This window comes from Octopus sinensis, linkage group LG27 (assembly GCF_006345805.1).
Source record: "Octopus sinensis linkage group LG27, ASM634580v1, whole genome shotgun sequence".
NCBI lineage: Eukaryota > Metazoa > Mollusca > Cephalopoda > Octopoda > Octopodidae > Octopus > Octopus sinensis.
The window spans coordinates 5,867,429-5,884,035 of NC_043023.1; the positions used below are offsets into that span (position 1 = coordinate 5,867,429).

General features: G+C 40.5%; 1 protein-coding gene across 6 annotated transcripts in view; it reads left to right on the forward strand.

Annotated features, from left to right (window-relative positions):
* LOC115225381 (neuroglian) overlaps positions 1–16,607 on the forward strand; it is a 102,393-nt gene that overhangs the window by 60,044 nt on the left and 25,742 nt on the right. For 4 of the 6 annotated variants that reach the window (XM_036514409.1, XM_036514411.1, XM_036514412.1 and 1 more), the window contains exons 17-23: positions 382–504; positions 4,507–4,689; positions 6,738–6,860; positions 7,994–8,152; positions 9,866–10,009; positions 12,851–12,928; positions 16,090–16,153. In XM_036514409.1, coding sequence (XP_036370302.1) covers positions 382–504; positions 4,507–4,689; positions 6,738–6,860; positions 7,994–8,152; positions 9,866–10,009; positions 12,851–12,928; positions 16,090–16,153 — 874 coding nt within the window. The remainder of the gene's footprint in view (positions 1–381; positions 505–4,506; positions 4,690–6,737; positions 6,861–7,993; positions 8,153–9,865; positions 10,010–12,850; positions 12,929–16,089; positions 16,154–16,607) is intronic. The other 2 variants (XM_029796337.2, XM_029796339.2) reach the window with 1 other exon arrangement.

The window sequence follows — 16,607 nt, forward strand, 5'->3', positions numbered from 1 at the left end:
ACACTCCACACTCCTGCTCCATGTTCACACATCTAACTCTCACTCCATACTCACACTCCATACTCACACTACCCCACCTACACTCCATACTCATCCTTCACACTCCACGCTCACCCACTATACTCACAGTTTATGCTCACACTCCACACTCCTGCTCCATGTTCACACATCTAACTCTCACTCCATACTCACACTCCCCACCTACACTCCATACTCATCCTTCACACTCCACGCTCACCCACTATACTCACAGTTTATGCTCACACTCCACACTCCTGCTCCATGTTCACTCATCTAACTCTCACTCCATACTCACACTCCCCACCTACACTCCATACTCAATTCCATGATCACACTCCACATTTTCTCTTTGCTTTTCAGTTCCTGGACCTGTTCCTTTCCTGAGAGCAGCTGTGAGGGGTTCTAACCACTTCCTCTTAGATTGGAAGGTGCCTGATGACAAGAATGGTTACATTGTTGGCTATGATATTGGATTCCAAACAGGTGAGTCGTCTTCCTTTAATGCCCATCACTGCCAACATCACAAACAAGATCCTCATTCTCTTCTCTTCTATTCTGGCCTACTTTCATTCATACTCTGTCATAAATCCTTTCACTCAAACTCAACTCAGGCACCATCACTCTTGACCCTTTGCTTGTCCAAAGCATTTACATAAGTCTTTGTCCCAATTGTCTGTGTTTAATTTCAGAGTATTAGTTGTCCCTTGTTTCATATCTTCTGAGTGACATAAGTCCCAAGTAACTCTGGTGCTTGAAAAAATTTGGGAATGTGTATCATGTACAATGCATATGCATCAAGGAAATGTTCTGTGATGAGCAGAACGCCCCCCCCCGTCCAATGGATGGTGCTGAGTTGTCAAACATTTAAACCAAATTTTCTCAAAACAACTTGTCCGACCGTCCCATAGGCCTCCCCTTTGAGAAACACTGATTTAACCTAAATTTGAGACACCAGCAAAAGATATAAAGATAGACTTTTTTTCTATTCCAAAGAAAATCAATTTCCCACGGCTTTATTGATCGCATTCTCACCTGGAATCGATTTTTGTAATTTTTTCAAGACTTATACACAGTATCTACATATCAAATTTGAGCGCAATCGGATGGAGGATGCCTGAGATCCTAGAAGACACACAGACAGACAGAACGGATTTTATATAATAGATGAGCAAAACGCCCCCGTCCCAATGGATGGTGCTGAGTTGTCAACATTTAACCAAATTTTCTCAAAACAACTTTGTCCGACCGTCCTATAGGCCTCCCCTTTGAGAAACACTGATTTAACCTAAATTTGAGACACCAGCAAAAGATTAAAGATAGACTTTTTTTCTATTCCAAAGAAAAAACGATTTTATTTCACACAAATATGCAACTGAGAGTTTTAAAGTACCAGTAAGTATACATCGCAACAGCTGATGTACTAGTGCATACAAATGCAGTTCCCACAGCTTTATCAATCGCATTCTCTCCTGGAATCGATTTTTGTAATTTTTCAAGACTTATACATGCCCTGATATCGTCAGTATCCTAATATCAAATTTGAGCGCAATCGGATGGAGGATGCCTGAGATCCTAGAAGACACACAGACAGACAGAACGGATTTTATATAATGTAACAAGCAGAACGCCCCCCCCCCCCGTCCAATGGATGGTGCTGAGTTGTCAAACATTTAAACCAAATTTTCTCAAAACAACTTGTCCGACCGTCCCATAGGCCTCCCTTTGAGAAACACTGATTTAACCTAAATTTGAGACACCAGCAAAAGATATAAAGATAGACTTTTTTTCTATTCCAAAGAAAAACGATTTTATTCACACAAATATGACAACTGAAGAGTTTAAAGTACCAGTAAGTACATCGCAACAGCTGATGTACTATTGCATACAAATGCATGTTCCCACAGCTTTATCAATCGCATTCTCTCCTGGAATCGATTTTTGTAATTTTTCAAGACTTATACATGCCCTGATATCGTCAGTATCTACATATCAAATTTGAGCGCAATCGGATGGAGGATGCCTGAGATCCTAGAAGACACACAGACAGACAGAACGGATTTTATATAATGTACAAGCAGAACGCCCCCCACCCCGTCCAATGGATGGTGCTGAGTTGTCAAACATTTAAACCAAATTTTCTCAAAACAACTTGTCCGACCGTCCCATAGGCCTCCCCTTTGAGAAACACTGATTTAACCTAAATTTGAGACACCAGCAAAAGATATAAAGATAGACTTTTTTTCTATTCCAAAGAAAAACGATTTTATTCACACAAATATGCAACTGAAGAGTTTAAAGTACCAGTAAGTACATCGCAACAGCTGATGTACTAGTGCATACAAATGCATGTTCCCACAGCTTTATCAATCGCATTCTCTCCTGGAATCGATTTTTGTAATTTTTTCAAGACTTATACATGCCCTGATATCGTCAGTATCTACATATCAAATTTGAGCGCAATCGGATGGAGGATGCCTGAGATCCTAGAAGACACACAGACAGACAGAACGGATTTTATATAATGTACAAGCAGAACGCCCCCCACCCCGTCCAATGGATGGTGCTGAGTTGTCAAACATTTAAACCAAATTTTCTCAAAACAACTTGTCCGACCGTCCCATAGGCCTCCCCTTTGAGAAACACTGATTTAACCTAAATTTGAGACACCATGCATTTTTCTCAAGTATGTGTAGTATTGATCACAACAGCTGATGTACTTGCGCGTACAAATGCACGTTCCCACGGCTTTATCGATCGCATTCTCACCTGGAATCGATTTTTGTAATTTTTTCAAGACTTATACATACCCTGATACAGTCGGTGTCTACAAATCAAATTTGAATGCAATCGGATGGAGGATGCCCGAGATCCTAGAAGACACACATACACACACAGACAGACCGGATTTTATATAATAGATATACAGACAAAGGTTAAAATCTACCCCAGTATTTCACTGGTACTATATTTCATTAATCCCAGAAAGATTAAAGTTAATCTTAGTCTTAATCTTCTATTATGACTCTATTGACAACAAGGATGTTTCATAGCAATATAAATCTGCTCTAAATGACCGTACATTCTTTCAGACTTTTAGTTAATCCTTGTTTCATATGCTCTCAGTAGTATAAAGCCTTCCTTTCACAAGTCCCAAATTTTATTGGTACTGAAACACATTGGTAGTGTGTATCACATATGATGCGTGGACCCCAAAATAAAAAGGCGGCGAGCTGGCAGAACCGTTAGCACGCCAAGCGAAATGCGTAGCCGTATTTCGTCTGTCGTTACGTTCTGAGTTCAAATTCCACCAAGGTCGACTTTGCCTTTCATCCTTTCTGGATCGATAAATAAAGTACCAGTTTCCCACTGGGGTCAATGTAATCGACTTAATCCGTTTGTCTGTCCTTGTTTGTCCCCTCTGTGTTTAGCCCCTTGTGGGCAGTAAAGAAATAGGTATTTCATCTGTCTTTACGTTCTGAGTTCAAATTCCGCCGAGGTTGACTTTGCCTTTCATCCTTTCGGGGTCGATAAATAAAGTACCAGTTTCCCACTGGGGTTGATGTAATCGACTTAATCCCTTTGTTCTTGTTTGTCCCCTCTGTGTTTAGCCCCTTGTGGGCAGTAAAGAAATACATATGATGCGGGGACGTCAGAGAAATGTAAATATATTTATATCTGTGTGTGTGCTTGTATTTGTCCCCCTCCATACATCATTTGACAATCAGTGTTGGTTTTTATTCTTTTATTTGTTTGTCATTTGACTGCAGCCATGCTGGAGCAGCACCTTTTTAGTCAAACAAATCAACCCCAGGACTTATTCTTTGTAAGCCTAGTACTTATTCTATTGGACCCTTAGGCTGAACCGCTAAGTTACAGGAACATAAACATACCAACATTGGTTGTCAAGCAATGGTGGTGGGGGGACAAACACAGACACACAAACATATATAAATACGATGGGCTTCTTTGTAAGCCTAGTACTTAGTCTATCGGTCTCTTAGGCTGAACCGCTAAGTTACAGGAACATAAACATACCAACATTGGTTGTCAAGCAATGGTGGTGGGGGGACAAACACAGACACACAAACATATATAAATACGATGGGCTTCTTTCAGTTTCTGTCTACTAAATCCACTCACAGGGCTTCAGTTGGCCCAAGGCTATAGTAGAAGACACTTGCCCAAGGTGCCATGCAGTGGGACTGAACCCAGAACCATGTGGTTGGTAAGCAAGCTACTTACCATGCAGCCACTCCTGTGCCTGTAACTTAGCAGTTCAGCAAAAGGGCCTGATAGACTAAGTATCGGAATTAGAAAGAAAATAAGTCCTGGGTTGATTTGTTTGACTAAACCCCTTTGAGGTAGTGCTCCAGCATGGTTACAGTCCGATAACTGAAACTATAGATTTTAGAAGGAGGATTACAAACTTATCAACAAATTCTGTTTGTTTACTGTACTTTGTTATTTTTTTTCTACTTTGTTTAGTGAATGGATTGAACTTAGGGAAGCTTCGTGATATGGAACCTCAAGTGACAGATGCCTCTTTGACGCAGATCCGACTAACAGGTCTCCGTTCGTCTCAGTTATATCGAGTGTTCATTTGGGCTCGTACCATTATTGGTAAAGGTGACCCTTACTTCATTGACGTCTCAACAATTCAACCAAGTAGTGAGTATTATTTTTGGAAGATTACACACACACACACACACTCGTATACATATATACAACTACACATATTCATATATGTACAGCCACACATATCCAAACACACTCATAAAGTCACACTCATATACATATATACAGCCATACACACTCATACAGCCACACTCATACACATATATAAAGGGAAAGTTTACGAAAATAAACAAAAGACGAAGGCAGGTGGAGTACAAACAAACAAATGTATTAGTATAGTGCTCAGTAATAGAAAAAGTCTTTTACGTTTCAAGCCTACGCTCTTCAGCAGAAAGATACACAGAAAGAAAAAAAGGAGAGAAAAAAAATGCATGTAGGAGCTAACGATCTATCATGGCATCCTGACTTCGGACAGTATATATACATATATACAGCCACTCACACTCGTGTGTGTGTGTGTGTGTATATATATATATAATATATATATATGTACATACACACAGCCTCCCGCACACATTCATAGTCACACTCATATACATATATACAACAACTCACACTCGTGTGTGTATATATATATATATATATATATATATACTTGCGTCAGAAATTAATTAGCACTTCTCAAATTTCTACATTAAATAGGTTAAATCAATTAACCTATGAGCTGTTCAAATGTCTTACGCGATGAGAAAACTTACTATGGTGTGATTTTGGTCCTTGCGAGGCGCTACCTATATCTATTAAACAAAGGAAGATTTGTCTGCATCCGCACTCCAAGTTGTTGTTGCACTGCTATGTCAACATCATAAGGCTGTATACTCTCAAACTGCTCTGCAAACAAAGTTACGTCATCGTTCTGCGCAACAGTGAACTCGCAACAAAGCAATAGTTCGAGATATGGCCACTAGGTGACAGCACATACCTTGAGTGAAGAGCAAATCAAGGGTGCTAATTAATTTCTGACGGTAGTGTATATATATATAGCCTCCCACACACATTGGCACATAAACACACACATACTTATATTACGCTTTGCGAGACCCAAACATTGGCTTTAACTGCAGTGACACCTGGATTTTCTATACCTGTGGAATATCAAGCTTTCTCAAGAATACATACAATTCAAGAGTGAAGATAGCCTCGAGGTTAGGATGAGTGCAGCATTGGAAATATCCTTAGTGGAACTTAAAATTTAAAACAGGAACCAAGTTAAAACACACCTAGCCAGATATTGTTGTAATCAATCAACATCAATGGAAATTGTAGCTGTGATACCAGTGCCTGTGGCACATGAGAGAATCATCCAAATGTGGCCGTTGCCAGTGCTGCCCCGACTGGTTTCCATGCCGGTGGCACGTAAAAAGCACCATCCGATCGTGGCTGTTGCCAACCTCGCCTGGCCTCCGTGCCGATGGCACGTAAAAAGCACCATCCGATCATGGCCATTGCCAGCCTCACCTGGCACCTGTGCCAGTGGCATGTAAAAAGTACCCACTACACTCACGGAGTGGTTGGCGTTAGGAAGGGCATCCAGCCGTAGAATCATTGCCAGATCCGACTGGGCCTGGTGCAGCCTTCTGGCTTCCCAGACCCCTGTTGCACCGTCCAACCCATGCTAGCATGGAAAGCGGATGCTAAACGATGATGATGATGTGTATACAAACGTATACACACACTCATACATATACATATATACGACGGGCTTCTTTCAGTTTCCGTCTACCAAATCCACTCACAAGGCTTTGGTCAACCTGAGGCTATAGCAGAAGACACTTGCCCAAGATGCCACACAGTGGGATTGAACATGGAACCATGTGGTTGGTAAGCAAGCTACTTACCACACAACCACTCCTGTGCCTATATGGCACCAGAACTTTCATCAACCCTGCAAAGATGGAAGGCAAGTTCAACCTCAATGAAATTTGAACTTGGAACATAAAGCTGGGCAAAATGCTGCTGCTGCTGCTAATAATAATAATAATAATAATAATAATACCAACAACAACAATAATAACAACAACAACAATAATAATGATGATAATAACAATAATAATAATAATAATAATAATGATATATTTCAGCCCCAGCTGTACCAACATTTTCCTTTGTCCACATTGACGTCCATTATGTGAACATCTCTTGGCCAGAGAGTCTGAAGACTGACAAGCATGGCAGTGTTTACTATATTGAGTATAGGAAAGAAGGTAAGTTCACACTCAAAGTAACCCCTATTTTATTTCTCTCTACATAGCTCCTATTTAAATATAACTCGTATTTCAACAGAACCCCTACTCACATTCAACACAGTCCCTACACCCACTCAACACAGTACTACATCCACTTAACAGCCCCTTCTCTATTTCAACACAATCCCCTACTCTCACACAACACAGTCCCCTACTCACTCAACACAGTCCCCTACTCACTCAACACAGGCCCCTAGTCTTGCTGAACATAGGCCCTACTCTCACTCAGCACTGGTCCCTATTCATTCAACACAGACCTTTACTCAACACAATCCCCTACCCTCACACAACACAGTCCCCTATTCACTCAACACAGGCCCCTAGTCTTGCTGAACATAGGCCCTACTCTCACTCAGCACTGGTCCCTATTCATTCAACACAGACCCTTACTCAACACAGTCTCCTGAAGTGGAGGCGCAATGGCCCAGTGGTTAGGGCAGCGGACTCGCGGTCGTAGGATCGCGGTTTCGATTCCCAGACCGGGCGTTGTGAGTGTTTATTGAGCGAACGCACCTAAAAGCTCCACGAGGCTCCGGCAGGGGATGGTGGTGATCCCTGCTGTACTCTTTCACCACAACTTTCTCTCACTCTTACTTCCTGTTTCTGTTGTACCTGTATTTCAAAGGGCCGGCCTTGTCACTCTCTGTGTCACGCTGAATATCCCCGAGAACTACATTAAGGGTACACGTGTCTGTGGAGTGCTCAGCCACTTACACGTTAATTTCACAAGCAGGCTGTTCCGTTGATCGGATCAACCGGAACCCTCGTCGTCGTAACTGACGGAGTGCTTCCACACAGTCTCCTGCTCTCACACAACAGTCCCCTACTCACTCAACACAGAACCCCAACTTCCCCTCTATATGGACCCCTACTCTATCCCTACACTTCATGCTACTCCCACTCCCTTTCGTGCTACTCTGACACATTGCTCTCTCATTCTATACTTCCTCCTCCTCTCCTGTTACTCCCACCCTTTCCTCCTACACTTCTCACCTCCTCCTCTCATGTCACTCCTACTCCTGTCAAGTGACTCTCCTCCCTTCATTTACTTCTCTCCCCCTCACTCTACTCTTCCTCCTCCTCTCTTCCAGAATCTTCCGACTGGCAGCAGACGACTGATGAGTCAGTGTTTAGCTGGAAAAATGTGACCAATCTTGAGGCAGGAACTGACTACGAATTCAGACTGGTGGCCACAAATGGAAAGGTGACACAAGCAAGTGACATACAAGTTGTAACTACATATGGACACTGTAAGTACAGTATTTGTAGTAGTAGTATTTGTAGTAGTAGTATTTGTTGTAGTAGTATTTGTTGTAGTAGTAGTGGTGGTGGTGGTAGTAGTAGTAGTATTTGTAGTAGTAGTAGTGGTAGTGGTGGTAGTAGTAGTATTTGTTGTAGTAGTATTTGTTGTAGTAGTAGTGGTGGTGGTGGTAATAGTAGTAGTATTTGTAGTAGTAGTGGTAGTAGTAGTAGTAGTGGTAGTGGTAGTAGTAGTATTTGTAGTAGTAGTAGTAGTGGTGGTAGTAGTGGTGGTGGTGGTGGTAGTAGTAGTATTTGTAGTAGTAGTATTTGTTGTAGTAGTAGTAGTGGTGGTAGTAGTGGTGGTGATGGTAGTAGTAGTATTTGTAGTAGTAGTATTTGTAGTAGTAGTAGTAGTAGTATTTGTTGTTGTAGTAGTAGTGGTAGTAGTATTTGTTGTAGTAGTAGTAGTAGTAGTATTTGTTGTTGTAGTAGTAGTAGTAGTAGTGGTAATAGTATTTGTTGTAGTAGTAGTATTTGTTGTTGTAGTAGTAGTGGTAGTAGTATTTGTTGTAGTAGTAGTAGTGGTAATAGTATTTGTTGTAGTAGTAGTATTTGTTGTAGTAGTAGTAGTATTTGTTGTAGTAGTAGTAGTAGACTACAGTTGTAGAGAGGTTGTGTGCCTCTGGCCAATCGAGTCTGGTGAGTCACCTGTATAGCTAAGAGCTTTATCGGTGCAAAACCAATGGTCACTCTCTGACCAGCCATAACAAACCACCTTCTAAATACACACACACACACTGTGTGTGTGTTTGTGTGTGTGTGTGTGTGTGTGTCTTCCACCACTTGATAACTTGTGTTGCAGTGTTTGCATCCCTGTAACTTAGCAGTTCAGCAAAAATGACTGACGGAATAAGGATCAGTCTGAAAAAGTAAGTACTTCGTTTGATTCAGCATGGCCGCAGTCTAATGACTGATTCAAGTTAAAATACTATACATAGGCGTAGGAGTGGACCTTGGGCAAGTGTCTTCTACTATAGCCTCGGGCCAACCAAAGCCTTGTGAGTGGATTTGGTAGACAGAAACTGAAAGAAGCCGTCATATATATATATATATATGTATGCGTGTGTATATGTTTGTGTGTCTGTGTTTGTCCCCCCAACATTGCTTGACAACCGATGCTGGTGTGTTTACGTCCCCATAACTTAGCAGTTCGGCAAAAGAAACTGATAGCATAAGTACTAGGCTTCCAAAGAATAAGTCCTGGGGTCGATTTGCTCGAGTAAAGGCGGTGCTCTAGCATGGCCACAGTCAAATGACTGAAACAAGTAAAAGAGTATAGGTGCAGGCATGGTTCTGTGGTTAAGAAGCATCTTTCCCAACCACATGGTTCCAGGTTCAGTCCCACAGTGTGGCACCTTGGGGAAGTGTCTTCTACTATAGCCTCAGGCCAACCAAAGCCTTGTGAGTGGATTTGGTAGATGGAAACTGAAAGAATCCCATCATATATGTGTGTGTGTGTGTGTGTGTGTGTGTGTGTATTTGTGTGTTTGTGTTTTTCCTCCTGTCATTGCTTGACAAGCAATGTTGGTGTGTTTATGTCCCATGCAAGTATGGAAAAGCGGCCGTTAAAACAATGGTGATGATGATGTTGATGAAAGCAATGATGATAGTGTTGGTGTTGATGATGATGACAATTACATATCTTTTTTGTCTCCTACCAGATGTGGGCTTTGCAGGAACCAGTGGCTGGTTGTATGGAATGCTGGTGGCGCTACTAATCCTTGTATGTATTGCTATTGCACTGTACGTACTACGGGAGAAGATATCAGAGCGAAGGCGCGAGTCTTACAAAAAGAACATGGGAGGTAAGTTGTGTGAAGTAATCTTGTTTTAAGACAAAAGGAAGTACTCTTGTTGTGGGAAGACCCCGGGAAGTTAGTACCGATATTGATATGCATTGGTAGAGTACTGTACTAGCAAGCTTGATTGGTCTGTTGCGCTGGGGAAACAATTATAAAATTGATTACCTTTGCAAGAGGTTGCGTGAACCCTTAAACTTTATCAAACAGCTACTGGCAGTTTGTCGGTTACGATGACATGGGTTCCTGTTGATTTGATCATGAAAGTAACATGCAAGTGGCTGAGTACTCCACAGACATGCGTACCTTTAATGTAGTTCTCAGGGAGATTCAGCATGACCCAGAATGTGACAAGGCTGGCCCCTTTTGAATTACAGGTACTAATCATTTTTACCAGCTGAGTGAACTGGAGCAACATGAAATAAGGTGTCCTGCTGAAGGACCCAAACCCTTGACCTTACAATCAGGAGCCAACTACTTTGACCCCCAAGCCATGTGCTTTCATAATCCTCTCAGATATATAATATGGAATTTGAACTTCAATCTTTAGTTATTTTGAAAACCTGCAAACTTAAATCATAAAATATATAATCATGCAACTAACCCCTACTCCCTAAAATTACTGGCCTTGTGCCAAAATTTGAAGTCATTATTATTGCTGTTACCTTAATATAAATGTGGGGCCAAGGTGGGCTGGAAGTATAAGGTCTGTGACATCATGCAAACAGTTGAGGGATCTTGCTGGAAGGAGAGGAGCAAGGGAGAAACATGATGAGCATGACCCTTTTTTTTGGCTTCGGGGCTGTCACTTGGGGATGGATGTAGTGACTATGTGAATTTGGGAATTTTCCATTAGGGTCTGGCCAAAGGTTAGGCAAGTAGGACTCCCACAGATACAGCCCAGCTGGAAAGGATCAATGCTACAAGAAACCTGCAATGTAGGTAAATTGTGCTTTTCCCTGCCATAACAAACAATTTGTGAAGTCATGATCAGATCTGTAAAGGTGGCACAGATGGTAAAACACTGAGCAGGAATTAATTTTGTTGATTTCTGATTGAGTTCATATCCTGCCAGTCAGCTTCAACATTGGTCCGCAAGAAATATTTACCATATTCTGTTCTCTAGATTTAAGCTACTCCAACACATCATCTCTTTGTGTTTCAGTACAAATTATATTATGCAAAAGAAATTTATACAGGTCAACGGGTCACAAACTGGGGTACATGAAAACTCATATAATGAGGTGGGCTGAGATGGCAACAAGAACAGTATATGGTGCTTAGTATATAGGATGAGGGGAGAGATTTTGGTACATAAAGCGATATAGAAGGGAAAATCACAAGAGGTAAGTTGTTTAGGATACTGTTGATACTTCTAGTTGGAAAGGAAGTACTTTCATATTCTTAAGATGGAAATATTGGGCTGACCGGAAAGTTCGTGCCGATTTATAGTAGCTTACCTTTCGACTTATTTTAGAACATGGATGAGTCCATAAAATAGGATTTGACTACACCTCCATTTAGAGCACAGTTTAAGCTATCTTTTCGTGGAAGAAGGTTTATGTACCTATAACCTGTGTTAATTCTGTAACCCTTTAAAATGGAAGATAAGAAAGTTCATTTTCGGCACTTGATGCTTTGGGAACCAGACAAAAATTGCTAAAGCTCAACTGGGATGTGTTACTCCACCCTCCATATTCACCAGATATTGCTCCTTCAGATTTCCACTCATTCAGGTCTCTGCAGAATAGTCTTAATGGTAAAAATTTCAATTCCTTGGATGACGTAAAAAAAGATACCATGATGAATTCTTTGCCATGAAACCACCTCAATTCTGGGAAGAGGGTATTTTCAAGTTAAAGGAAAGATGGAGATGCATTGTGCAACAAAATGGTTCATATTTGGTTGATTAAAAATGTAATGGCAAATATTTATTGACCTTTTTCTTTCCTTTAAAAATCGGCATGAACTTTCCAGACAACCCAATAGTAGTTTCATCATATATACTCTTAAGCCGGAGCCTCAACACCAGTTACAGTCTGAAGTAAATTTAAAGCTAGTTTGATTTATGTGCCAAGCTGAAGAATAAGCTCTGGGGTAGGTACGAGGGAAGGCGGTGAACTGGTAGAAACGTTAGCACGCCAGGCGAAATGCTAAGCCGTATTTCGTCTGCCGTTACGTTCTGAGTTCAAATTCCGCCAAGGTCGACTTTGCCTTTCATCCTTTCGGGGTCGATTAAATAAGTACCAGTTACGCACTGGGTCAATGTCATCGACTTAATCCATTTGTCTGTCCTTGTTTGTCCCCTCTGTGTTTAGCCCCTTGTGTAATAAACTAAGTACCAGTTACGCACTGGGGTCGATGTCATCGACTTAATCCGTTTGTCTGTCCTTGTTTGTCCCCTCTGTGTTTAGCCCCTTGTGGGCAGTAAAGAAATAGATAAACTAAGTACCAGTTACACACTGGGGTCGATGTAATTGACTTAATACCTATGTCTGTCCTTGTTTGTCCCCTCTGTGTTTAGCCCCTTGTGGGTAGTAAAGAAATAGGTATGAGGGAAGGTATGATCAAAGATTGTGTTCCAGTGTGACCACTGCTCAAACTAATTATACAATGTAATTATATGAAAATCATCTTTATAATTTATTGTATCATTTATTTATTGTTTTCTCTCTCATAATTCTGTCTTTCTCATTTTCTTCCTGTCACCGTGGCTACCATTCTAACTTCTTCCTTTCTTCGGTTATTTCAATTGATTGTTTTCTTGGACCCTTCATTTGGGGTATCTTCCTCTAAACAACCAAACAAACGATACTCAAATGCATCCCAATTAACTGAATTCAAAAGACGACGAAGTGGAGATATTCACAGCGCGACAAATAAACAGCTTCTACAATTTTGTTGACCGACTGCCCAAGTTGTACGGTAAAAACAGCCACAACCAAACTTTGCACCTGCAACTAGTGCCACACTTCCTCTCCTCCTTCCTCCCTGTATCCTCACTATTAGTACTACTACCACTGTTTCAATGCAATTTTTTTGCTGTAGATGTTTTCTTATTCCAATGTCAACTGATGTTGCACATACATCTACCAGCACCAATGAAAATCTGCAGGTTTTCATTTTTTTAACCCCTTCTCCCATGACCTCTACTACATCAAGGTGCAGCAGTTATTTACACTTGGGGATGGTGATTTTAATTCAGACCTTTCAATGGGTGGGGGGATCAGAAGGTACCCTTTTTTAAAAAATATTACTTACTAGTATTTCAAATAGATAGCCCTTCAAACTGACATTTGCTCCTCAGAGGTTCATTTTTTCCCTTCAAACTGATATTTTGCCCCTTAAATTTACACTAAACTCTTCAATGAGACATTTTGGCCTGCAAGATGACATTTTGCCTTTCAAACTGATATTTTGCCCCTTAACCCTTTAGTGTTCAGATTATTCTATCAAACATAATGCCTGTTGATTCCCATTGATTTGAATTAATCATGCATTATCTCATATCTTCAAGATCTTGATGGTGTAATTACCTAATGTAGAATAACATTGTAGGGTAGGTGTGAGAGCCTGGATCTGGTCAGTTTGAACATAAAACAGATTAGCTATTTTGGCCAGATATGGCCGGTTTAAATACTAAAGGGTTAAACTGATATATACTTTGTAAACTGATATTTATCTTGCTTACCCATGTTTCACCCTCTAAAGTAACATTTGCCCTGCAGACTAAAATCTGCAAAAGAATTTGAATTTTTTCCTGTGGAATGATATTCACCCAGAAACTGATATCCTATCTTGTAAAATGATTGATATCCTATCTTGTAAAATGATTGATATCCTATCTTGTAAAATGATTGATATCCTATCTTGTAAAATGATTGATATCCTATCTTGTAAAATGATTGATATCCTATCTTGTAAAATGATTGATATCCTATCTTGTAAAATGATTGATATCCTATCTTGTAAAATGATTGATATCCTATCTTGTAAAATGATTGATATCCTATCTTGTAAAATGATTGATATCCTATCTTGTAAAATGATTGATATCCTATCTTGTAAAATGATATTCACTAGTAAATTGAAATATGCTCACACAAACTGACATTTTCCCTGGGAACTGATTTTTACCCTAAAAATTTACATTTGTCCTGCAAACTGAAATTTAAAATGGAACAAATAGAATGGGATTTGCTTTGAGCCAATCCTACCAGCAAGAGACCTGTTGTTGGACCAAGAACGAGATGGTTGGACAATATCCATAGTCTTGGAAAGCCACCTGGAAAATGTAATGAGGGTTGTTTCTGATAGGACTCTATGGAGGAGGCACCTAAGGACTCTATCCACATGACCCTTCCAGAAATAGTGGCCAGATAAGATTGAAGGTGGTGAGCTGGCAGAAACGTTAGCTCACCGGGCGATATGCTTTGTGGTATTTCGTCCACTGCTGCATTCTGAGTTCAAATTCTGCTGAGGTCAACTTTGCCTTTCATCCTTTTGGGGTTGATAAATTAAGTACCAGTTACACACTGGGGTCGATGTAATTTACTTAATCCGTTTGTCTGTCCTTGTTTGTCCCCTCTATGTTTAGTCCCTTGTGGGCAATAAAGAAATAAGAAACTGAAAGAAGACCATTGTGTATGTGTATACATTTGTTTTTTGTTCATCTCCCACCACTGCTTCACAGCCAGAGTTGGTTTGTTTACATCCTTGTAACTTAACAGTTCAGCATAAGAGTCTTACAGAATAAGTACAAGGTTTTAAAAATTAAAATAAATACTGGGGTCAATTGTTTTTTGACTAAAAAGCCCTTTAAGGCGGTGCTCCAGCATGGCTGCAATCCAATGACTACAACAAACAAAAGATATAAGAAGATTCCACATAAATAAAATTTTCACTGATAATTTAAATTTTTACTCGAGAAAATGGAATTAAATTTCAATAAAAATTAATTTAATCATGGGAAGTAAAACTAAATTAGTCAGCATAATACCTGGGTATAATACCTTGATTGGTTTCTGGTAGCGGTTCCCTTAATGAGTCTTAAGTACCTTCGTCAAAAGACACTTCATTTAGTATTGCAGCTGCTATTACCTGCCGATGGCATCACCATCATTAACATTAGCATCGTCACCTCGTTATCATCACTGCAACTACCTCCTTCATTCACTTAGATAGACACCGCCACCACCACCACTATTACTACTATCACCACCATACCACCATCATTCACATAAACACCTCTTCCACCACTACTACTACCATTACCACCACCACTGACACCTACTACCATAACTATTGACACACCAATACTAGTATGTGTTTGTGTATGTATATATATATGTATATATATGTTCAAATTCCGCCGAGGTCGACTTTGCCTTTCATCCTTTCGGGGTCGATAAATTAAGTACCAGTCACGCACTGGGGTCAATGTAATCGACTTAATCCCTTCGTCTGTCCTTGTTTGTCCTCTCTATGTTTGTCCCCTTGTGGGCAATAAAGAAATAATATATGTGTGTGTGTATATATATATATATATATATATATATGTTTATATATGTAAGTGTGTGTAATAATATAATATAAACTATAATATGATGTAGGCATGTGGTAAGTAGCTTGCTTACCAACCACATGGTTCCAGGTTCAGTCCCACTGCGTGGCACCTTGTACAAGTGTCTTCTACTATAGCCTCGGGCCAACCAAAGCATTGTAAGTGGATTTGGTAGATGGAAACTGAAAGAAGCCCGTCGTATATATGTATATATATGTATGTGTGTACATATGTTTGTGTGTCTGTGTTTGTTCCCCCCAACATCGCTTGACAACCGATGCTGGTGTGTTTATGTCCCCGTAACTTAGCAGTTTGGCAAAAGAGACCGAGAGAATAAGTACTAGGCTTACAAAGAATAAGTCCTGCGGTCTATTTGCTCAACTAAAGGCGGTGCTCCAGCATGGCCACAGTCAAAGTAAAAGAGCAAAAGAGTACAGAAAGATGTAATGTGTGAGTGAAGAGGTTTGTTGAGATTCCATGTTGCCATGGTACCAGTCATTCATTCCTTACTTTAACATTCCAGGCTCCAAGACTTATATTGAAAATGCCCCAGAATTCCGTGATGATAAGGGTTACGTCAACGATGGGTGAGTAACAGAACTGCTTCTCTTTGTCCTCCGTTTGTTTTGCTATATTTGTCTTGTTCTCTTCATTCATCTGTCTATCTTTGTCTCACTTGATGTGGGTCATTCTCTCATCTACAAACACACACAAACACACACAAACAAACATGTATAAATATCTCTGTATGTCCACATGTTTACCCATATATATATACGTTAGGTTAATTTTTTGGCTCAAAAAGCAAAAAGCAAGGCCATGTAGGGGGACATGGAGTTCCGCCTGGCCCTCGTGCCGGTGGGACATAAAAAGCACCATCCGTTCATGGCCGTTTGCCAGCTCTGTCTGGCACCTGTGCGGGTGGCACGTAAAAAGCACCTACTACACTCTCGGAGTGGTTGGCGTTAGGAAGGGCATCCAGCCGTAGAAACACTGCCAGATTTGACTGGGCCTGATGAAGCCTTCTGGCTTCACAGACCC